Source organism: Castor canadensis, chromosome 7 (assembly GCF_047511655.1).
Source record: "Castor canadensis chromosome 7, mCasCan1.hap1v2, whole genome shotgun sequence".
Taxonomy (NCBI): domain Eukaryota; kingdom Metazoa; phylum Chordata; class Mammalia; order Rodentia; family Castoridae; genus Castor; species Castor canadensis.
In genome coordinates, this window is record NC_133392.1 from 69,235,189 (window position 1) to 69,258,254 (window position 23,066).

Genomic DNA, 23,066 nt, shown 5'->3' on the forward strand with positions numbered 1-23,066 from the left:
CACCTCTTTATCAGGACAGTGATTATGCTTCCTTGGCCATTTCTCTGGAAGGGACTTTACAAGTGGCTGCTCCTGAGGAAGGGACAGTAGCTGGGTAGTACTGGCATTTAGTGTGGTTGTCACCTCACTGCCAGTGTGGCCTTGTTTGTTCTTGTCATGGGGGCCCTGGTACAGCTGCCCTCTCTCCCAGCTTAAGCACCTTCTTCCCCACCATGAAGCCATGCTTTGGGGATAGGGGATGATGGAGGAGCTAGGGGGCACCTGGATTTCCGCTGGAGTTCAAAAAGGAATGTAGTACAGATGGGCCCTTGTGAAGGACTTTGGGGGATGGACACAGATACCCCCTCCCCTACCCCACCTTGCTTCAGGTCCCAGGGTGTTCTACAGAGGTTGTGTAGTCCAAGCTTTATTACAGACCCAGAAACCAAAGCTATGGTCCTTTAGGTGCAGTGGGAAAGGAAGACAGGATAGAGGTGACTGTCTCTCTTACCTAATCTGCATGTTCTTACCTCCGAGTGAGCTGAGCCTGGGAGGTTGTCTAGACAGTGCGTGAATGGATGTGGCTCCTTAGTTCTGGCTTTGTGTGTTGCCTACAGTTGTATCATGCCCAAATTTGCCTGACCTTTCATCTCTTCTTCCAAATGTGGCTCTTTATGGTTAAGCTCCCATTTCCTTGCTGTGGCTCTAACATGTGGAAAGAATGTGGAATGTGGAATCCCCTGTCCTTGGTTCACATCCTGGGCTCTGTCATTGCCCTCTTGTCCTTGGGCAAATTGTAAGACTGTTTTAAACCTCTGCGTCCTGAGCACAAAGTGGAGAAATCAACACCCAATTGAGAGGTGCTGAGATAAATGTTTGGGAAAGTTCCATGCAGAGTTCTTGGTACTTAGAAGACACTTTAAAAATTATCATTCTCCACTCTCAACAATTCCCCTCTTATCCTTTTGTTTCATTTTCAAAGTTGATTTAACCTGGTTTTTGTCTCAGAGATGCACTGGTAGTAGACCTGTGCTTGGACCAGCAAATGGAAAGGAGGAAAACGGTGTGGAGATTTCTGGAGTCTGCAGGAGTTTTAGCCTTGCCCTTCCTGGGAAGCAGGAGTGGGAGATGTTTTAAAGCTAAGCCTGCCCTCATTAATCCCTGTCTCTGCAGGTTCCACTTCTCAGAAGATGCACTATTACAGATACTCGAATGCCGAGGTCAGCTGCTGGTACAAGTACCTCCTTTTCAGCTACAACATTGTTTTCTGGGTAAGTGTAGGAGAAGAGCCACATTCCCTGGTGTGCCTTCCTCAGTTGCAATTCTTTCCATATTTTTGATGGCCAAGGTGTTGGAGCAGGCACCATGAGCCCCACCCTCACAGGACCAGAGAGGACTAACCAATGTGATTGAAAACCAGACCAGCCTTGAGGGTTCAGGAAGGCTTGGGGCTCTGGCCCAGGTACCTGCCTGTTTCCCTATCCCAGGAATGCCCAGTGAGACATGGACAGCAAGACATTTTGTGTGCATTTGACTGAGGCCAAGGCCTTCTCTAGATTCTAGGCTATAAAGCCCTGCCCTTGTGGTGCTTGTGGTTCACCATGAGCAGTATTAGCCTGCGGAGCATCAGAGAGCAGGCAGGGAGAAGCTCCTTCTCCTTGGCTGGGTGGTGGGGAAGAGTGTTCTGAAGTGAGTTGCAGGAGGGACTTGAGTACTAGTGAAGACACAGTTGAGTAGGGTTTGGGGAAGAAAGTTCCAGGCAGAGAATGGTAGTTGCAAGGGCCCTGAGGCAGGAATGAGCCCAGCATGTGCAAAGAACAAAAGCAGGCAATATGGCTGGAGTTGTAAGGGGACACAGGTCAGGACATGGGTATGTAGGAACCAGGTCACAAAGAATTGTATAAGTCTCAGTAGGTAATTGGAATTTTCTACTTCTTTAAATTACTTGAAAAGTTGTAAATTAGATGGTGTGATCTGACTTTGGAGTGGCTACAGAGTGAGGGAGAGAATGGTTGTACTATGTTCTGGTTGTACTATGTTCTGAGGGGTAGGGGCAGAATGGTAAGTTTGAGTTTCTTCTTAGCTAGCCCTGTGGAGAGGTTGGTTTCCTTTGTCAGTGACAATCCTGGAAAGGATACTTGGCAGCCATCTGAGGAAGGGGTAAGTGGACAAGAGCCTTAAGACCAGCCTGTTGACTGTAGAGAGGTCTGAGTATTGAGCCTTGGGATGCTGGGTGGAGGAGAAAAGCCACTCAGAGCTGGCTGAGAGTGGCCTGAGAGGCAAAAGGAAGACCAGGAAATTATGGGGGAGCTATGCCACAGTCAGCCATAATACAGCATGGTGACACAGAATGAGGGTAGAAAACTGGCAGTGACATGGACAAGGTAGAGGTGATTGGAGCTGGAGCTGCTCAGTGCTCTGGGAGAGAGGGCAAGGGGGATGGAAACCCAGTTGGAGTTGGCCAAGGAGCCAACCGAAAGTGAAAAAGTGAAATGGTGACTCATTGTAGTTCTTTTAAGATTCTTGCCTTAAGGAGAAGAAAAATTGGGCACTGGCTGGAAGTGGTCAGGTATTAAGAAAAATATGCTATGTGTGTTTGGCCAGTAGGGTTGGTCCAGGGAGCAGCAGGCACTGTCCTTGTGAAGGAGGGTGAAGGGACATGATTGTGCACAGAGAAGCCAGTATCTACTGTAGTTTGGATTTTGAATGTCCCCTTGAGGCCCATGGGTAAAAAGCTTGGACCCCAGCCTATGGTGCTGTGGAGGTGGTAGAACCTTCAACAGGTGGGTCCTAGTGAAAGGTCTTAGATTTTTGGGAGCTCTGGTTTCTTCCGTGTTTTTTGCATCATGACTACGAAGTGATTGATTTTGCTATGTGCTGCTACCATGATATCCTGTCTCACCACAAGCTCAAAAGCAACAGAGCCAACCAGTTATGGACTGAAACTTCCAAACATGGGTCAAAATAAACCTTTTCTCATTATAAGCTGATTTTCTCAGGTATAGCTGACTAACATGTTTCTGAGTGGGGGCAGATGGAGTAGCAGGGTCAGAATGAGTGACAGTGATGCCACATTTTGCTTCTGTGGATTTGTCTGTTCCAATTTGGACTGGAACTCTTGAGAACAAGGCAGGTTTACTAAGGCTTGTCAGCTTTTTAACCTTGGTTTTATGCATTATCTCCTGTCAGTTTATCTCAGTGTTTGAGGCTTTTCTGTTGTGGAGAAATAGGGTGGGATTTAATGACTTGGCCTTTTACCCCAGGTCATTTCCTGTGCTCCGAAAACATTTCACCAACAGTCTCATTACCGCCCCTGGAATAGAGCTTCATTGCTGGATATTTAATGTGGTTCCTGCTGGACCCTCCTAATGGGGGGATTGTGCCCCATCACTGCCATGTGTGGTTTCCCAGACTTTCATTTCTCCCTGTTTGAAGGGAGCCCTCTGGCCCCACCAGGCATGCTCCACCTCTCAAACCAGGTGTATGATAGAGAACCACCTAGATTTGGTAGGCAGCCTAGCACTTTGGACACTTGAGCACCCGGTTCTTCTCCTTCGACTCCCATCCTGATTTTCACAGCTAAAGTAAAACTCACCGCTGCCTTGCTAGGGCCTTGGTCACCTCCATGTCTTTAGAGGCTCTTCAGAATAGATTCTTGGCTCTCAGGGAGCTCTAGGAGCTCTACTCACTTGCCCAGGAACACATTTGCAGCACCAAATTCATACAGTGTAGTTAATGAATACAGAATTGTAGCAAGTCTGCTTGGTGGTTGAAGGGTGTTATAGTGTTAGAAGGGTTTTGCAGAATTGGCACTGCATGTGGTTGAGAGTTAATCATTTTTGTTAGTGTGTACTGGGGCAGAACAGGAGGGAACAAACAGGAATCATCAGGAAATGAGAGCTTGGTTGGGAAATGTAAGTGGGAGTCCAGGCACCCTGCTCAGGCAGAGGCTGCCCACACCCTCCCTGCTGGGTGTCTGGCATGGATTTTCTGTCTTCATCTGCGCAGGTGCCAGCACTGTGGAGTGATGCTTGAGAACTGAGGCATAAAGCCTTCTGGGAAGCTCAAGGGGCAGTGGGCAGATATCAGGCTGCTCTGGACACTTGGGTGCCAATCTGGACTGATAAGCTTAGAGTTTTCCCTGAGAAACATTGATCTCAGTTGCCTGTTGTCTGCCTCATAAGGTTGCTGAAAAAGTATAAAATGGTGTGCCAATTTCTTCAGAGTAGTTTTCTTCTTTTAAATGAAGAAAATACAAAACTAGAAAAATATAATGAGTTTCATGTTCCTATCTTCTGGTTTCAAAAATTATCCACTCATAGCTGCTCTTATTTTACTTGTGCTCACTCCCCACCCCTCGAACATTATTTTGCACAAAGAGTGTTGATTTTGTTTGGAGAAGTTTGAATATGTAAAAGGGAATGTGTTGTTTCTGTGATCAGGTTTAGGTGGTGGGAAACAAGCTTTAATTTAACTGTTTGCCCCATTTAGCATTGTTTTTACAATAATTTTCTTTATAGCTAAATACTTGTAGCATTCTAACAATTTTTGTAAGCTCTTTTTCTAGCTTTGGGGCTGAAGTTACCCAGGGACCGTAAATACCTGCTTGGAGTAAGAAGTGTGGATCCTGCTGATGTCTCTTAAGTGACTGGATCTGGGCTTCATGAGTTTCTTATCACAGGGCTGTTGTGGAAAAATTGCTTCCAACTGACATAGCATTTTGAGAGCAGTAGCACTTCATACTTTCTTTTTTAAAAAATCACTTTTGGTGTGCTAGTCTAGTGCAAAATCTCACTTCAATGCAAACAAATGCAAATCAAAACCACAAAGGAGATACCACTTCATGCCCATTAGGATGTCTATTATTTGGAAAAACAAAACAGCAGAAATGTTGGCAAGGATGTAGAGAAATTGGTGTCCTTGTACAGTGTTTGCAGGGATTTAAATGCAACCATGATGGAAAGTAGTATGGTGGTACCTCAGAAAACTAAAAATAGAATTACCTTATGATCTGACATTCCCACTTTTGGTATACACCCAGAAGAACTGAAGGTAGATATCAAAGAGGTCTGTGTGTACCCATGTGCATAGCAGCATTACTCACAATAGCCAGTCTCCACTGACAATTGAATGCATAAATAAATTGTGGTGTGCCAGAGTCTCGTTCACCCTTAAAAGGAAGGCAGTTAGAACCCATACTGTAATGTAGGTGGCTTTGAGGGACATTGTGCTAAATGAAATAAGCTAGATGCAAAAAAGAAAAATATTTGATTCTTGATGTAAGACAAATATTGCATAGTTCCACTTATGTTACCTGGAATAGTCAAAAATCGTAGCGACAGAAAGTGGAATGTTCATTGTCAAGAGTGTGGGAGGAGAGTGTGCTGAGTCTTAGTCCATTTGTGTTGCTGGTTCATTTATGTACAATAGAAGTTTATTTGGTTTATTGTTCTTGAAACTAGGAAGTCCAAAATTTGGGGGGGGGGGGTCACGCCTGGTGAGGGCCTTCTTGCCCCATTTTAACATGAAAGAAGGCATCACATGAGCAGGGGGAGAGGGAGGGAGGAAAGCAGGGAGGAGGGGAGAGAGAGAGAGAGAGAAAGAGAGACTGACTCATGTTCATAACAAACTTACCCAGGTGGTAGTGATACTGATTCATTCATTTTCCTGAGGCCCTAATCACCATTTAAAAGTCTCACTTCTCAGTACTGTTGCACTGGGCTTTTAACTTCCCAACACATGAATTTTGGGGGACACATTGAAACCATATCAGGAGTTACTGTTAGTGGGTCCAGAGCTTCAGTTTTGTAAGATGAAAAGGGTTCTGTGGATGGATGGCAGTGATGGTTGCATCATTCTGTGAATGCACTTATTGCCACTTACAAATGGTTAAAACAAATTTTAGATCTTGTGTATTTTGTCACAATTAAACTTTAAAAAAAAGTTTCACTTTAAATTGCAGAGATAGGGAAGCTGGGAGAGGTAGACACTGGAGGAGCCACACATGGCCTGTCTTTGTTCATTCACACCTGACCGGTTCCATAAAGAATGTGCACTTCCCTGGTTTTGCAGAGGGATGTTTCAGATGGTCTCTGCAACTCTAGGATTGCTTTCCATCACAAGCATTGGCTTTAATCTGTGAAAGTTCAGACAAAGCCTTTGCTTGGATCTGTTTTAGAGATGGATTAAAAATAAAGAACTCAGATCCCTTCTAAATACAGATGATAGGCCTGTATTACACAGCAAGGAGAGTTCCTCTGCTTGTTTTTAGTTCAAAAATAAGTTTTTAAAGTGTGTTCTGCCATTGGTGTCTGTAGTGACTTGGGTAGGTCTGACCTACAGATCTCCTGTTTGTAAAATTTGTGAACTAGTCTCTGAACTTAAATTTCAACCTGTTTCTGAGTGAGATGAGTGCCAGGGGTATTTGTGCTCTGTGACCAGCAAGGCTAGAGGCCCCTTCCTTCACAGTAACTGGTGCTTCTATGAAAAGGGTGAACATGTAAGTTATGGTCCAAATCAGAAAACTTTTGAGAGTGAGAAAGAGGTTATTGAGAGTTTTTCAAGAACAACAGTTATGTCCCAGGTCTGTCCCAAGCAAACCAGGACCTCTGGTGACCCTGTTCAGGAAGGAAAATAAGGCAAGGGTGGAAGGGTCAGCTTTCTTCTTGTGTGTACAGCATCTTTGAGGGTGGAGTCTTATAGTCTACATCTGATCTTTACTATGCTGCTCTTTGAGGAGGATTTGCCACTCCCAGGACATTCTGTTGTTTCCAGTGTCCTGTAACTGATGAAGCTCCTTTTCAGCTGAACTCTGTCCTCATGTTAGACTTTGAGGCCTAGGCCCTACGTCTGAATGTAAATGGTTTCTCTGCTTCCATCTCTGAATTAATGCAAGCAAAAGGGAGAAGTCTAGTGTTTTCAAAATGATGCTTCTGAAAAGATGTGCTACCTTTTTCTCTTCAAGTATTGCCTAATAAATTTTGATAATTGCATGGAAATTCAAGAAGGCCAAACAAGGCACCCCAGGATTACTGCATTCCCCTTCCTTGCTACAGTCTTCTGTCTGTAGGCTGCATTGTTTTATGTCCTTGTGAACAGTGTGCTCTAATTCTTGAGGTCTGCATTTTCACATCAGCATCATCTTGTATAGAGCATAGTTTCCCAATTGTATTTTTTCCTAGAAATTTCTGTAGTTTTTCACTATCCTAGATAAGAATGCAGTGATTAGTTCTGTATAATACAGATAGTTAGTTCCCTTTGGGGAAGGGAGGGAAGTTATTTGCTGGAATAGATTCCCAGGAGTGAAGTTAAATGGGTCAGAAGGTATATACATTGATTTGACCTGCCTGGCATGTTTAACACAGTGAAACTTGCTTCTTGAAAAGGGCAGTTCACAGGAAATGGATCGCTTTATCTTTTGGCACAGGTAGGAGTATGTGTATTGAATCTTGCCAAGGCAGAGGGCGAGGCCTGCTCAGAGACTTGCACTAGAACAAAGGCATGGTCTGGGATGCTGACTTCTGCAGGCTTCAGCCGCTGCTATCCCCACTCAGCCTGGTGTGAGCTGGGACCGTCAGGGAGATTACTTAGGAAGGATGTCCATGGCGCACTGAAGTTAGTGCCTGGCACATATGATTATGCTCATAAGGTACTTGCAAGTTGAAGTAACGTGGGTGGGTGTGTGTGTTATTCTAACTCTGTATCCCTTGTTAGTAGATAGTTAGCATGACACAGTCTACCAGAGTGGTTTGTCTTCTCTGTGGGAATGCCTTGCTCACATCTTGCTTATCCCTTTTTTTTTTTTTTGAGTATAATTTAGATAAAACATTTACCCATTTTAAGAGCACAGTTGGGTGACAGCTGTCTATGTCATATGAAACCACCATTACTCCAGTGAAGGTTTAAAGCATTTCCATTGCTCCAGAAGCTTTCCTGTGCTCTCTGCAGTCTCACCTCCCTGCTTCCACCTGCAGCAGTTGATCTGTCTCCCCACCATTTGATGAACCCTGGCTGTAAATTAGACTGGATTCTTGTGTTTGACTTCTTTTAGTTAGGTGATGTTTTCTTTATTTTTTTTAAAGTCTAGTGTCATTTTTAATGAATTATTTTTTATTTTTAAAATGGTGGTAATATATACATAATGGAAAATTTACCATTGTAACAGTTTTTAAGTGTGCTGTTCATTGGCACTGAGTATATTCACATTCTTGTACATCCATCATCACCATCTGTCTGCAGTTTATGTCACTAATTGATGTTCTTATTTTTATGTTTCTTCCCTTGTACTTACTTGGGGATTATTTTGCTTTCTTCCTACCTTCTAAAAGTGGAAGAGCATTGATTTTTGGATTTTTCTTCTTTCCTAGTATAAGTATTGGAAGCTGTGCATTTCATGTACCTGACACATTTTGATATGTTTTCACTTCATTTGGTTAAAACATTTTGTATATGCATGCTACATATGTAATTTATCTCCATCCAGCCCTAGGCTAGCTTCAGGAGTTTCTGTTTTTACTGGATGTTAGCAATTTTATTGTATTGTACTGGTGTGGTTTTCTTTATGTTTATTCTGTTTGGAGTTCATTGAGCCTTTGAGATTTGTGAGTTTTTTTTTTTTTTTAATCAAATCTGGGAATATTTTTCAAATATGTTCCCCTCCACTTCCTATGATTTTTCTTTGTGTGTGTGTGTGTGTGTGGTACTGGGGTTTGAACTCGGCCTTCACCTTGAGCCACTCCACCAGCTCATTTTTGTGATGGGTTTTCTCAAGATAGGGTCTCACAAACTGTTTACCCTGGGGTTGGCTTTGAACCGTGATTCTCCTGATCTCTGCCTCCTGAGAAGCTAGGATTGCAAGTGTGAGCCACCGGCACCCAGCCCTTTGATATTTTTTTTTAATTATAATTTTTACTGTCCTCCAAGTCACTGAGACTTCTGTTTTTCTTGCACCCCCTTCCTCTTCCTACTTTGGTTTTATAGTTTCCATTGCTTTGTCTTTAGGTCACTGACCTTTTCTTCTCTAGGGTCTAATTGGCTGCTAAATGCATCTAGTGAATTCATTTCTACTTTAGTATTTTTTGTTTCTAGTACTGGTTTCATTTGGGTTGTTCTCCTCAAGGATGTTGATATTTTCCTTTAAATCCTTGAATGATTTATAGTATATATTTTTAAGTCTTTGTTAATTCTTCCTCTCTGTGGATTCTTTGTCTTCTATTTACTGTTTTCTTCTTTCTTTGCTCTGAGTCATATTTTTTGTTTCAATAGGTTAAGTTTTGACTGGATGCTGGATACAGTTTTTCCACTTGAATGTTCTTCTCTAACAGTATGAAGTTGTGAAATACATTATTTGGGTTATTTTCAGTTCTCAGCTATTAGAATCTGTTAAAGTAATATAAAAAACATAACCAGTGTTACAGACCAGAGTAAGGGATATCCCAGGGTTTGTGTGGCTGAGCTAAAGGAAATCCTGTCTTTTGTCTCTAGGTCCAGATGGTTTAGTGTAGTGGTTTGGTGCTGGGCTTGGCAGACTGTCTTGCAGGTCAAACCTGGTCTTCTGCCTGTTTTGCACATATGGTTTTATTGGAACACAGCCACGCCCATCATTTACACATTATCTAGCTACTTCCCACTGTGACCGCAGGCTGAGAATGTTCACTGTTTGTCTCTGGTTTAGAGTCTTGGGTTTCTACCTACTGTTAATTACTGGGAACTGTGTCAGGGATGGCAGAGACTGGGCCAGGTGTGGCTCTGCTCTCTGTCTTGCCTGTAGCCTCCCTTGGATGACTCTGCCCTTGGCTCCTTCCTTGACTGGCAGATTCCTGGGCAGGACTTGGTGGGTGTGGGCTGTGTGTTATCAGGCAGCACAGAGACATCTGTGGAAGGAGCCCTGCACACAGTCCTTGTCCCTTCCTCTGGGCTCCTCACTAGGTTCCCTGCAGTGTTGGGAAGTGCAATGTGCATCTTGTTCTCAGAAGGGTGGGAACCTCTCTTCCGGAGGGAGGAAACGCTGGTGTTTGATAGCTTTGTGACCCCGGGCAAGGCGCCTTCTGCCCTGGACTCCTTTCCCCTATAAAGAGGAAGCTGAGCTCCAGTGTCCCTGTGGCTCTCAGACCTTCCACACTCCTGCCAAGAGGTGACTTGGTTCAGACTCTACTCATATGGGACTGTTGTGAAAAGAAGTTTGTTGCTCTGTTTAGAGCTCAGATGTCCTCTGGTCTTGAAGGGCAAGGCCACCAAACCCCAGTGCATACTCTGTGACTTCCACCTCAACCCCTGGGCTCTCAGGACCAGGTTAGGTCTAGGACTTTGTTAGTCTTTCTGGCCTCAAGTTCAGTTAAATTGTTGGCATGTCAATTTTCCACAAGTGTCTCTGAGGTCTAGATTCACCACAGACTGTCCATCTAGCAGGACCTAGGGTGGCAAAGCTGCTTAGCCAGTGGTGCTCAGTTCACAGATGGGCAACTGAGCCTCAAGAGAGGGATGGCTGCTCAAGGCCACAGGGTAAGTTAGGTGGTGCTGAGGTTCTAGCTGTGTAAACTCCCTGTCCTGTTTTCTTTCCTTTCTTTCCTCATGGAAAAGCTCCAGAAGACCCTATTTCCCTGAACTCTGTGACATTGTTGTCTTCAGAAGTCCAGTGAAACAGGTACCTCTGAAAAGGAGGACCTTGATTTAGGACAGAGATTGTGCTGGGAGTTCTTGGGGTGGGCAGTGATTTCAGTGTGCAGGGGCTTGTGTCACCCTGAGGCCTCCATGCCTCTGCTCCTCCCGTAAAAGTCCCAGTCTTTACCATCTTCCTGTGACCAAGGAAGGGCCATCTCTGCTGTGTAGAGGAGGTCCCTGACTCAACGAGGTCCTGTTGCTAGAATGTTGTGGAGTGGCAGCTTGCCTGGGCCATGTGTTGGGCATTGCTCTGAGCTGCCTTGCTTTCAGGTTTCCTTCTGGTTATCTTTGAGATGCCCATAAGGAGGCCCAGAGAACAGGCTTTGCTAATGTCAGCCTGAGCCAGCAAGGGGATTGTGCAAGAACTAGAGGCCAGCAGGGCAGAGCTGAAAGTATAGCCTTGCTGCTTGCTGGTGGATTCTCCTTGAACTTACTGAAGAAACGCCTTTGGGACATGCAAGAGTTGTCCCTGAAGGGAAAGGTGCCAGACCATTAAATCCTGGATAAGAGTCTGCTTTTGATCTTCTTGGAACTGGAACTCTTGCCTGCAGTCCAGCAGGGCCTTGCTGGGAGGTCACACTTTTATTGGGACTTGATCCTGCTAGGGTAAAGTGCAAGAGGCTTGCTCATGTAGTGAGGGGATTCCTTTTGGCTTGCAGGACAAGGCAGGGCTGTTCCAGCCCAGAGTGTCTCAGGAGGACCTCTTGCCTCTATCATGGGGGCCTTTGCCTAAGGAGGAAAGGTCAATTTTGAATCTTTACAGTGATCTCCAAAGAGATCTGCTCCCTTACCCAACTGTGCTTGCGTTGGGAGGCAGGTTCTTTTAATATGTGCCTCCTCACCACCTAGTGTTGTGGGTCATAGGCTTTGAAGTTGCCCAGCCCAGAGGCCCCTCTGTGGCTTAAAGCACTAGGTTCTTGTGTGGATGTTCCTTGGTTTGGAAGATTTGAGATGTTGCTTGCTCTTTGTGGCCTGGGCAGCTGGGGCGGGCTGGCCTGTGGGCTGTAAGATAATATGTTGTCAGGGTCAGAGACACTCAGATTTGGTTCTTACATCTGCCACCAGCTATCTGTGTGAACTTGGATAAATGGCCAAGTTTCTCTACATCTGAGCTTTCCCATCTGAAAAATGAGGGCAATAGGACCAATGATACAGAGCGTGTGGACGGGTCTTTTTTGGTGTATTAAGTAATGAGTGCTGTGCACAGCTCCCAGGAAAGGGTAGGGGTACTTGCTCTGGTGACCACAGCAGAACTGATGGTCCAAGCATATGAGGCTGCGCACCCTTTGGGCTTGACTAGAGTAGAGGCTCCTTCTTCAGGAGGTAATTCAATTAGGTTATAGAAAAGGGTCAAAAAAGATAACTCTGAGGCTGGAGGACACCCTGCAGAGCCATCACTTCCAGATGGTGGCAGCCAGGGAGGATGACCCAGAAATGCTCTATTGGGACAAAGCTGGTGGGTTCCCTGGCTCATTCATGGGGCGGGTTACTTCCCTTTTCTGGTCCTTCCATAGTCTCCTTGTCTCTGAAATGTTCACTGGTTCCCCCAAGTTCCTGCCATGGGCAGTGTTCATTGAACCCGTCATCTGACACGTGACCCCTGTCTTCTGGTGTGAGTTAACTTCAGTTCTTTATTTCAAAAAAGTGGAAAAAAACACCAGCTCTCATTCTTAGGGTCCAGTGACTGTGAGAGGAGAATTGTGCTGCCTGGTGTCGGGTTGGCTTTCCTCAGGGGACAGTGAGTGTGTGTGTCTGGAGTGTGTGACTGGAACAGACCATGAGTGGAAGCCTGGCTGCCTCTGAACAGCTTGGTGCCCCCAAGCGTCTGTCATGACAGGGTGAGGATCTTCAGGACTTTTTGCTTTGCATGCTTTGGCAGAGCAAACTTCCTTGTGTCTGTTTGGTAATCTGAAAAAAGAATTGAAAGAGCACCACAGCGTGGATTCAATGAGAGCTCTGTGTGACCGTTGATTATTTCAAGTCAGCCTTCTCTCACCTGTCTAAATGGCGCCATGGGTGGGTAGACTATCGTAGGAAGTGGTTAAGCAGGCTTAGAATGTCTGTTGGAAAACCTGAATGCAGGGTAGAGCTGGATAGCCTCTAGCCCCGATTTGCCCCAGTCCTAGACTGATGACCCTGGTGGGGCTTGACCATAGACCTGTGCCAGTCTGGGTGATTGCTAGACCCTCAGATCTAGAAGTGTGCCTAGGAGGAGAGCAGGAAGGGCCACAGGCCCAGATTACCTGGTCTTGCAGCCCTGGTGAGGACCTTACATGGGTCTGTTTTGCACCTCCTATGTGCATGTCCTTCTCTACGTTGTTGGGATACAACCCTGAACAAAACAGACATCTCTGCCCTGAGAGGGATTGCCTCAGGAGACAAGATAGCAAACAGTCCATATGGGGTAAATCTGTGCCTTGAGGAGAATTAAGCCAAAGGAGGCCCCAAGTGGACCCCAAGATGGAGCAGAGAGCATTTCTACCTAGGATAGTAAAGGGAGGCATTTCTGAGAAGGTGAAGTTGGAGGAGACCTGAATGAAGTGGAAGAGGAGACCAGGAACCAAAATAGAGGAAGACATTCTAGGCTGAGGGAACAGTGTCAAGATTCTGAGACAAGGATGAATTTGGTGAGTTCAAGAAACAGTAAGAATGGTAGGGTGGCCAGCTAGTAGAGTCGAGGTGGGGAAGATAGGCAGGGGCTGGTGTTGGAGACATGGGCCAAAGCATGGCCCTTGTGGGCTGTGGCAGAGTTTGAATTTTATTCTAGGTGTGAAGGAAAGTCATTGGAGAGTTTTGGTCATACAGTTGTTCTTCATATCTGCATTGTGGATTCAACCAATCTTGGATAGAAAGAATATTTTCTATTCTATTTTATAATATTTTATATTCTATTCTATTTTCTTGGATAGAAAGAATATTTTAAAAAATCCACCACCAACAAAAAACTGTATTTGTACTGAATACCTAGGCTAGTGAAAAGTGGTTAGCAAGGTGGCTTGGTTCAGACTCTACTCATATGGGACTGTTATGTAAGGGAGTTTACTGCTCTATTTAGAGCTCAGAGGGCCCCTGGTCTTGAAGGGCAAAGCTATGTAACCCCAATGCATACTCTGTGACTTCCCCTCAACCCATGGGCTCTCAGGACCAGGTTAGGTCTAGGATTTATGCTCTTTGGCAGTTAAGTAGGCTAGCTAAACAAGTAGTTAACAGAAAAGTAGGATAAAGCTTCATTTGCAGAGAGCATGGGTTTTGATTTTATGTGGAAAACTCTTCTCTGCTTTAGGAGCCTGAGGTGTATTTGGGTGGGTGCCTTTTTCTTGGCCTGTGGGGCAGCTTAGTGCTAGTGGGTTCCTGCAGGTGAGAGGTTGGGGGTGCTTCTCTTCTGGGTGAGCTCATTGTTTTGTGAAGGCTTATTTTAATTCAGTACCTTTAATTCTGTATTTGCTGAGCACACGTGTGCCCCGGGCTGTGTGTAGGTGTCATGGGGAGGAGGCTACACCTTGGCCAGAAAATGGTGTGGGTAGCTGGTTGTCTTTAGTTTGAATCTGAATCCTGGGCTATGGGTCTGAGGTGGGGAGCGCAGGTGCTGGGCTGTGTTTCTCCATGCCCTTGCCTGCAGCTGGCCTTGTCCTGTGAAGATCCTTACCTGTAATGGAAGCCTCTGATGTACCTCAGGAAGGTACTGTCATATACACTAAAGTGTGCAGTAAAATGAGGTTGAAGGAATATGTCAAACATTGAGAGAAGATGGATGCTGATTATCTGCAAAGCCCTAACGTCCCTTTCTTGGGGAAGATGGTACCTGTCATCTGCAGGAGCCAAGGGGCCGTGTTGGTATACAAGAGTCAGGAGTGTCCCTGACTAGCAGATGGATTTGCTCTAAGAAGCATGTTCACAGTACTTACCGGTTTCTGACCTAACTTCTTCTCTCTTTTTCCCTCCTCTGCCCCTGCTCAGTTGGCTGGAGTTGTCTTCCTTGGAGTTGGGCTGTGGGCATGGAGCGAAAAGGTAGGTGGAACCTAAACTAAGCCCCAATTGTCAGGTAGCCAATACCAGATCCCTTAGGTTGAATTGCCCCTCCTGCAGTCTGTACTCCACAGCAAGCATTCCTGTGTGATAGGAGGCTGGAGGTCGTTAACCCTCACAGAACCTGCCCCAGGCTTGCTCTGCTCCTGGCACGGGGTTGCACAGCTAGCGGCCAGTGCTGGTACAGTTAGGCTTCTGGGTTTTGAGATCTTCTGGGTTTGGAGAGTCTTCTGTTCCCAGAAGCCCTGAGTGGCCCCACGGCTTGTCTGTAGCTGTGCCTCCCCAATCCTGTCTGTACCCCTGGGAGCAAGTAGACACAGTTGTGCTTACTCCTGAAGCCCTTGTCCTAGCCCACAGAAAGCATCCCTGAGAGCAGGGAGTCCTGTGGGGAGTGGGACAGGTCTTAAAGCACGTGGGGACTCCTTGTCTAGCTTGTGAGGAGGTGAGAAAGGGAGACCAGGCTCATACTAGGAGGAAGAACAGTACAGTTGGTGCTCCAGTGGGGCTAGACTGGTCAGGGACAGGGTGGAGTCATGATGCTGTCCTTGTCCTGTGGAAGGTTGTAGGTGGTAAGGGATAAAATCCCTATAGGGCCAGAGAGGGAGAAGACAGGAGGAAGATGGAGTGGGTGACTAAAGCCCTCTTCAGAGTCTTAGGTCCAGGGACCTCTGTTCTTTCAGTGGAACCTATCTTTGCTTCCAGAAGGAGGAAGTAGGAACATTTAGGTCTGTGGGTCAAGTTATGGCATAATCTTAGGAACCGGATAAAGTCAGCCTTTGGATTAGGGCACTTTTGTCATGGCCTGTGAACCCCTAACTAGCAAGGGCTAGAAAGCAGTGTTCCAGTGGTCAGGAAGCTCGTGCATCCCATGACCTGCAGTGCCACTGTGTGGCCCCTTCTGGAACTGCAGCAGCTTGACCAGGAGGAGTCCTGAAGCTGAAGCTAGCTACAGAGCTAGCTGCCTGGGCTAGGCACCAGACTGGCTGCCCTTTTATCCTTCTTCCTTTGAACCTTACAGAACTCCTCCATTGTGGTTGTCACTAACCACATGTGACTATTTGTATTTATATTTAAATGGATTAAAAAGTGTTCAACAACAGATATGGCCAGTGGCTACTTCTTTGGACATTGAATAGTCACAAAAAGTTCCATGGGCAGCGCTGCAGCCTTCATCTGCCCTTTCTGAAGTGTTCATTTTGAGACTGTTTTTGGCCAGTTCGACCATAGGCCACAGGACCTCCTACCCTCCAGAGTGAGAGTCTGGCAGAGGCATCCTGTCTGCCTTGCAGGAACTTTCAGCCTCAGTGGAGAGCAGGAACTTCATGTGAAGATCTCTGTGGGCTGAGGTGGGCAGGGATGCCAGGCAGAGGGACCTCTAAGGGCATGGGGAGGTCCATACTCTGGCCTGTCCCTTAATGATAGGACTGAGCCTTAACAGGCAGCTCCCTGGCCTCAGGCCCTGATACAGCCTGGCCCCCAGGCCCTCTTTGACTCCCTTTTGAGGCTGATGCTGCCCTATTTTCTTTGCATTTTTTTTCTAGGGTGTGCTGTCCGACCTCACCAAAGTGACCCGGCTGCATGGAATCGACCCCGTGGTGCTGGTCCTGATGGTGGGCGTGGTGATGTTCACACTGGGGTTCGCCGGCTGTGTGGGGGCCCTTCGGGAGAACATCTGCCTGCTCAAGTTTGTGAGTGGCCCCAGAACTGGGGGTGTGATGTGAAGGACTTAGGAAGATGGGGTGGGGTGGTGGGGTGTGGGCTCTGCTGGACAGGCCTGTGTGTTACATGGTCCAGCAGTGGAAACAGGAGCCAGCCTTTTGTACTCTGCTATGCCTCACTCAAGGTAAGATTTTGGGGAAAAAAAACCAGTCTCAAGGAGCTGGCTCTTCACCACAGGAGAACTGGGGCCCTCTGGTTTGCAGCCCTGCTGGGAGGAGTCAGACTTTTATCTCCCCTCACATGTTCTAAAGGAATTGTTTGTTTGCTGTTCACCTTTGCTCTTCCTGCCCAAGATCAAAAGATGTTGCTAGTTACATTAAGGAATCATTTCTTTTCCCTCCTCCAGAGTGTGAGAATCTGTTGGATGTGCAGTGTAGAATTCCTAATTTTCTGGCAGCACTGCAACTTACTCTGAGTTTAGTTTTATATTTAGATACAAATTCATTTTTAAATGCATTCAGGTAAAATTAAATATTACCTCGTGGGGAAAACACATTATCTTCTTTTTTGCACTTTTATTATGTATTGTTTATTAGGTCAAGCTTTCTTAATTTAAAAAGCAAAATGCATGGTTTTTTTCCTAGTTCTTTTTTCCTCTTAAAAATATTGTTTTTAAGCTGGGCATGATAGTACATGTCTATAATTCTAGCTACTTGGGAGGGGGAAGAAGGAGAATCTTGAGTTCAAGGCTAGTCTAAGCAAAATTAGCAAGCTTCTGTGTCAAAAAAAAAATTGCAAACAAAACAAACAAAAGGCATGGTCATAACTCAAGTGTCAGAACACTTGCCTAGCACGTTAGAGACCCTGAGTTCAATCCCCAGTACTGAAAAAAACACCACATTTAGCATTTTGCTTCTTTGAGAATAGAGATTACATTGGAGGGCTTGTGTATGTGCCTATTTGTACGTGTGGGTGTTTGTGGGTCTTCTCTTGTCTTCCCTGGAAATTGTGCTACAAATTTACTGATTCTGGCAAAGCTGCTTAGCATCTGTTATGGCATTGAGAGCATAGACTGCGGGCTGGGGGGTCTGCCTTGATGGGAGGCAGGTGTGGACCTGTGGCTGCAGAAGGGCCTTGTAGAATGCCACCACTGTGTGCAGTCCAGCAAGCAGCCATGCTTCCAGAGAGGTCTGTATGTGGCTGACTCCCCTGTGCTCACAGACAGAGGGGGTACTGGTAATATTAGCACCTTGGGAGTGAAAAAGAGCCCTGTCAGGGAATCCTGATGTCACGGCAAGATACATGGTCCCAGGCCAAACTGTGTGCTTAAGTAAGCCTCAGTCTCCTTGTGCCTAAAGTGGGGGTGACAGATAGATTTCTAGGAGCTTGGATGATTGTGCGTGCCTGAAGATTGGTCACATAGTGGGTGGGTACAGGCTTTGTCCACAAGAGCTGACAGCCTGGTGGGGAGGACAGCATGCACTCCTGTGATAGTGTTTCTGTCTTGTCGAGGGAGGATGGCTGATTCCTAGGAAGTGATGGACATGGTGCCTTGTAGCTTTCTCATCTTTTTCACTCATTGCACTGTTACATCAGTGCTGTGAGTGATGTGAACAGTCATGAATTCCCCATTTACGGAGCAGGTTAAGTTGCCCAGTCCCCCAGTTACTAACAGGCCCATGGGGTCTGTTGTGTGCAGCCCATGCTCTTTGCAGCATACCGTGGATCTGGGTCAGACAGGGTACATGGGTCTGGGCCAGGCTGGTTGTGTGGTGACATGATAACTTCTGCCCTGTCTTTGTCCCCATGTAGTTCTGTGGGGCTATTGTGCTCATCTTCTTCCTGGAGCTGGCTGTGGCTGTGCTGGCCTTCCTGTTCCAGGACTGGGTAAGGGACCGGTTCCGGGAATTCTTCGAGAGCAACATCAGATCCTACCGGGATGACATTGACCTGCAGAACCTCATTGACTCGCTTCAGAAAGCCGTAAGTGCTGCCCCTGTTGGGCTCTGTGGTAGACCATGTGTACTCCTGCCACTCTGTCGCCCTGCAGCCAAGGCTGGGGGACATGAGCCTTCCCTCCTTGGTGGGTTTTCTGCCTGCAGCATGGCAGGGAACAGGGAAGCCATGGAAAGTGCACCTTTGCCTCTGGTCAGCTCAGTTTTGCTGGTCATGGTGGTTTTGGTGATCCAGGTTCACTTTCAGTGAGTCTTTTCTGCATTTGGATTAGGCAGGAAAGTCCAGTTGCACCCATGGCTCCCCACTTCCAGTACTCCAGCCCTCCTCTTATCCCTCCCTTCTTTGAGACCTAGCTCCCCCCAGTTTTATCCAATAGCCACATCAATAGGGACCTTGGGCCCTGTGAGTAGAAAGGGGGAAGAGCTCCTCTCCCCAAGCTCATGACGCACTGTCTGAGGCTATTCCTGTCCCCTTTGTCCCCAGGACCTTTTCTCCTTCCTGTCTGAGAAGGGAGAGCTGTTTGGAGGAAGCTTCTTCATATGGAAGGATGTAACCTCTCTGAAATTGTCCCTGGGGGCTTGTCTAAGCAGTCCTCTCACCCTCAGTCAGTTTGCCCCCTTCCCTTGTGCGCAGCTGCACCTGGACACTTGGACCACAGCCACTCTGGCCCCCTGGGGGCAACCCACTCCCTGCCATGTTGGCCTGTGCAAACCTCCTGTTTGAGCTGTACTCTGCCAGAAGCCCAGCTTCCTCAAGACCTTTTATATGCAACACTTGGTTCCAAGGAGAAAATACACTAGAAAGCACTAAAAATAGCTCTGACCCACTCTCATTAAACTTGCTCAATCTTGTTTCATGTATCATGGGGTCCAGCAGAAGCCATTTCTATGACCAGAGAGTTTATCCATATTGTTGTTATTGACCCATGTTGTTCTGTAAAAGTCACCAAATCCCAGCCATCTTCTGTGTCCTCATGTTTTTTTCTGCTCAGTGCCAGTTTCACTCAGTTTAATGCTCACATGGCCTTAGCCCTACTGGGTTCTGCGTGTTGGTTTTAGGTGCTTCCTCTTCTCTGCATTGCCTTAAAGACATTGTTGTTTTCTTCATTGCCTTCCTTCCCCCCGCTCCTTTTTGTTTTTGAGAAAGGGCTCCTCTGTGTTCCCCAGGCTGGCTTTGAACACATAATCAATCCTCCTGCCTCATCCTCCCAAGTGCTGGGATTACAGGTGTGTACCATCATACCTGGCCCCTTTTGTTCTAAACATAAAAATTTCCACAAGGTTTCAGTAAGCTCTGGAGCTTACTTGGTTTGAAATATTATGTGGCCGTTAAATCTGCTATAGTGGAAGAGTAGGGATGGGGAGACTCAGCACACCCGTTGTCATTTGCCGTGACTGCTGTCATAACCGTGTCGGCCTAAAGGGCAAGTGCAGGAGCGAGATCTGCTGTCTGGTGCCTCTCTTGGCTTCGTGATAACTCTTCCTGTGATAGACTTTACACATTTGTAGACTAAGGAAGACTTTCTTTGCAGGTGCACCAGATAGTGGATTGCTGAGGGGAAGGTTTGGTGCACTGTCATTGACCCAGTCGTAGCTCTTTCTCTGGGAGTAGACATTCAGCAGCTGTCTTTTTGTTCAGAGGCAGAAAAGGTAGCCAGGGCCAGCATGGCAGTTTCTCAGGAGGAAGGCCTGCTGTCCATGCAGAAGGGCCTTCGTAGGAGAGGAGAAGCCACTCAGGGATAGAGGGGCTAGGGAAGGAAGGGAAGACTGTGTGCTAAGGAGGGAATAGAGCTAAGTGCTATTTGTCCTTTGGTGAGGCTGGGGGTCACTGATGAGCCAGCCTGGGTATCAGACAGAGATGTCATGGCTGCTGTTTCATTCTTAAAGAGCTACTGGTGATGTCGCTCCGCGTCTCTCTGCAGGCCTAAATTTCTGTCTGTACGTGAGAACATGTTTACCCCTGCCACATCAAGTTGAGAAATAGTGTTGGGTGGCCCTAGCCTTCACTTGGAGCCCCTGACAGTTCTTGGCTTTTGCGATTGCAGAACCAGTGCTGTGGGGCATACGGCCCTGAGGACTGGGACCTCAATGTCTACTTCAACTGCAGTGGTGCCAGCTACAGCCGCGAGAAATGCGGGGTACCCTTCTCCTGCTGTGTGCCAGATCCTGCGGTGAGTTGCCCACAGGGCACCTGTTGTTCCTATAGCCCAGCAATTACTGTGACTTCTGGGCAGACCGAGCATTCTGGACTGCCTGTTCCTGCAGGCTGCAGGAGTGTGGTATTCTCCTCCACCCCTGCTCCAGGGCCCTTGCAGCTCTGAAATCCTATGCAGGAAAGATCCAGGAACCTTCCTGCCTGACACACCCTGGCTCTGTGTGCTGGATAAAGCAGGAGGAGAACAGCTTCCCTGAGCTGTCCTCTTAGTGTCCTTTCTTGGTGAAAACTTTCTGAATGCAGAAGTCCACAGGGGCCATGGGGATACACATCACTAGCTGGGGGACAGTGTCTCCCAGGTGAGAAATATTTTCTGTTCTGTCTTTACCTGTTTTCATTCCGGGTTCAAGGCCCAGATTCTTGGGGTTCCAGAAACCAGGCTCTTGGGGTGAAAAGGAGCACTGTATCTTGCTTGAACTGAGTGTGATTAGAGCTGGGCCCTTTGCAAGCTCTCTGTACAGTTCCTTGATGCCTGGCACTGGGTCATGGGGCTCTTAGCAGGCCAGCTGACACCTCTGCAGTATGGGCAACTTCCCCAACATGATTGAGGCCCTGATTTTCTGAGGTTGCACAACTGGTGTCTGAGGTCTCCAAGGGTGACTGAAATATACCAATCTAGTAAGTTTTGCATTCATCAAGTGTAACTTTTACCTCTTACCATAAAGATTGTCAAACTGTAGCCCAGGGCCAAAATGTGGTTTGCTGTTTTGTATGACCTGGGAGCCAAGGATACTTTTAGTGGTTTTTTTTTGTTTGTTTTTTTGAGGTACTTGTATTTGAACTCAGGGCTTTGTACTTGCTAGACAGGTGCTCTAACATTTGAGCCATACTTCAGTCCTTTTTGCTCTGGTTATTTTGGAAATGGGGTCTCACTTTTTGCCCAGGCTGGCCTGAGCAGCAATCCTCCAATTTTAAACTTCCCAATCCTCTTATTTTAAGCTTCCTGACATCACTGTCACTGGGATGACAAATGTGTGCCACCACGCTCAGACTATTGACATGGGGGTGTCAAAAACCTTTTTGTTAGGCCTGGCCTCAAACCAAGATCCTTCCAATCTCAGCCTCCCAAGGAGCTAGATTACAGGCAAGAGCCACTGGTGCCTGATGCTTTTAGCTATTTTTAAATGGCTGATGTAGTCAGCTTTCCATCACTGTAACAAAATACCTGAGACAATTAACTGAGAAAAGGTTAATGGGGCTGTGGTAGAGTGTATGCTGAGCATGTAACAAGGCCCTTGGTTCAGTCCTTAGCACTAATAAAAAAAGGTTTATTTTGGCTTACCGTTTTAGAGGTTCTAGCTCCTGATCAGGCATCCCTGATGCTTTCAGTTGTGTGATGGTGCCAGATGGTGATGGCTAGGACTGCGTAGTAGAGCATACTTCTCATCCCATCGTCAAGACACAAACCAGACTCCCACAGGTCCCTTCAAGGGCATGCCCCCAGTAACCTAAGAACCTCCCACTTGGCCCCACCTCCTAAAGGTTCCACCCCCCCTCCCCCCAGTTGCACAGCCTCATGACCAGTCCTTTAACAACAGGGACCTCTGAGGCACATTCAACACCCAACCTATAGCATAGTTGAAAATAAAAGGATAATATTTTATGATGTGTGAAAATTATATGAAATTTAAATGTCAGTGTTCCTGTTTTTCTGGAAATATAGCCATGCCTGTTCGTTTACATGTTACCCAGGTCTACTCTCTTGCTACTAATCACAGTGCAATAGTTGTTCTGGAGGCTATATCTGAAATATTTACTCTCTAACCCTTCACAGCAAGGTTAGTTGGCAGCATGACTGAAGGGAATGAGCTGTAATGGAGTTTCCACAGGTGTTTGCGGTGCTTTTCTAGAACCTTTTTGAGAGAACAAAATTGACTAATTTTTCTGCTTTTTTTTTTTTTTTTTTTACAGCAAAAAGTTGTGAACACACAGTGTGGCTATGATGTCAGGATTCAGGTAAGAGCCCTGAGGCACACAACTTCAAGTGTCTGTAGGGTGACATTTCTTAGATTTTATTCCTTATGATCTAACTTCCAACAGTGCAAATTGGAGTGGGAAAACTGGAGGATTAGCTCAGAAGGTATTGTCTAAGCTGGGGGCATGGTGCCACACACGTGCTTCCTGAGCAGGCAGCTGGACCCTCAGGAACAGTGGTGGGTGGAGATGCCAAGCCCTAGATTTTGATAGCCCCAAACCTAGTCATTGCTGCGTTAAAGAGGTAATATGGAAGTTCTGGAGAACAAAAGGCTGGATTTTTAAGAGGATCCAAGGAATTCCAGAAGAAGTCCAGGATGAAGCTCCAGCAGTGTGTCTTGGTCCATGTTCCATGTAGAGGCAGTGGTAGCAGGAGGGAGATTAGCCTTGGCAGAGGCAGAGCTCAGAATTCTAGAGCTTCCTTCAGGCTGCAGGGAATGTGTGCTTGGATGTGAAGACAAGCAAGATGCTGTCCCAAAGCCATAGGCACTCCCCATCCTCTACTCCAGTCTTTGCTCTGGTGGTTTTTGGTGATGTGGATGACGGTTGTTTTAAAAGGGAGGGTCTCAAGGCATGTACAGGGCCCTCCTGTTAGCCAC

General features: G+C 46.6%; 1 protein-coding gene across 2 annotated transcripts in view; it reads left to right on the forward strand.

Annotated features, from left to right (window-relative positions):
- Positions 1-23,066, forward strand: part of Tspan14 (tetraspanin 14) — a 53,425-nt gene that overhangs the window by 25,683 nt on the left and 4,676 nt on the right. For both annotated transcript variants that reach the window (XM_020184872.2, XM_020184871.2), the window contains exons 2-7: positions 1,153-1,250; positions 14,596-14,646; positions 16,206-16,352; positions 18,136-18,306; positions 20,324-20,449; positions 22,405-22,449. In XM_020184872.2, coding sequence (XP_020040461.1) covers positions 1,170-1,250; positions 14,596-14,646; positions 16,206-16,352; positions 18,136-18,306; positions 20,324-20,449; positions 22,405-22,449 — 621 coding nt within the window. In that variant the 5' untranslated portion in view covers positions 1,153-1,169. The remainder of the gene's footprint in view (positions 1-1,152; positions 1,251-14,595; positions 14,647-16,205; positions 16,353-18,135; positions 18,307-20,323; positions 20,450-22,404; positions 22,450-23,066) is intronic.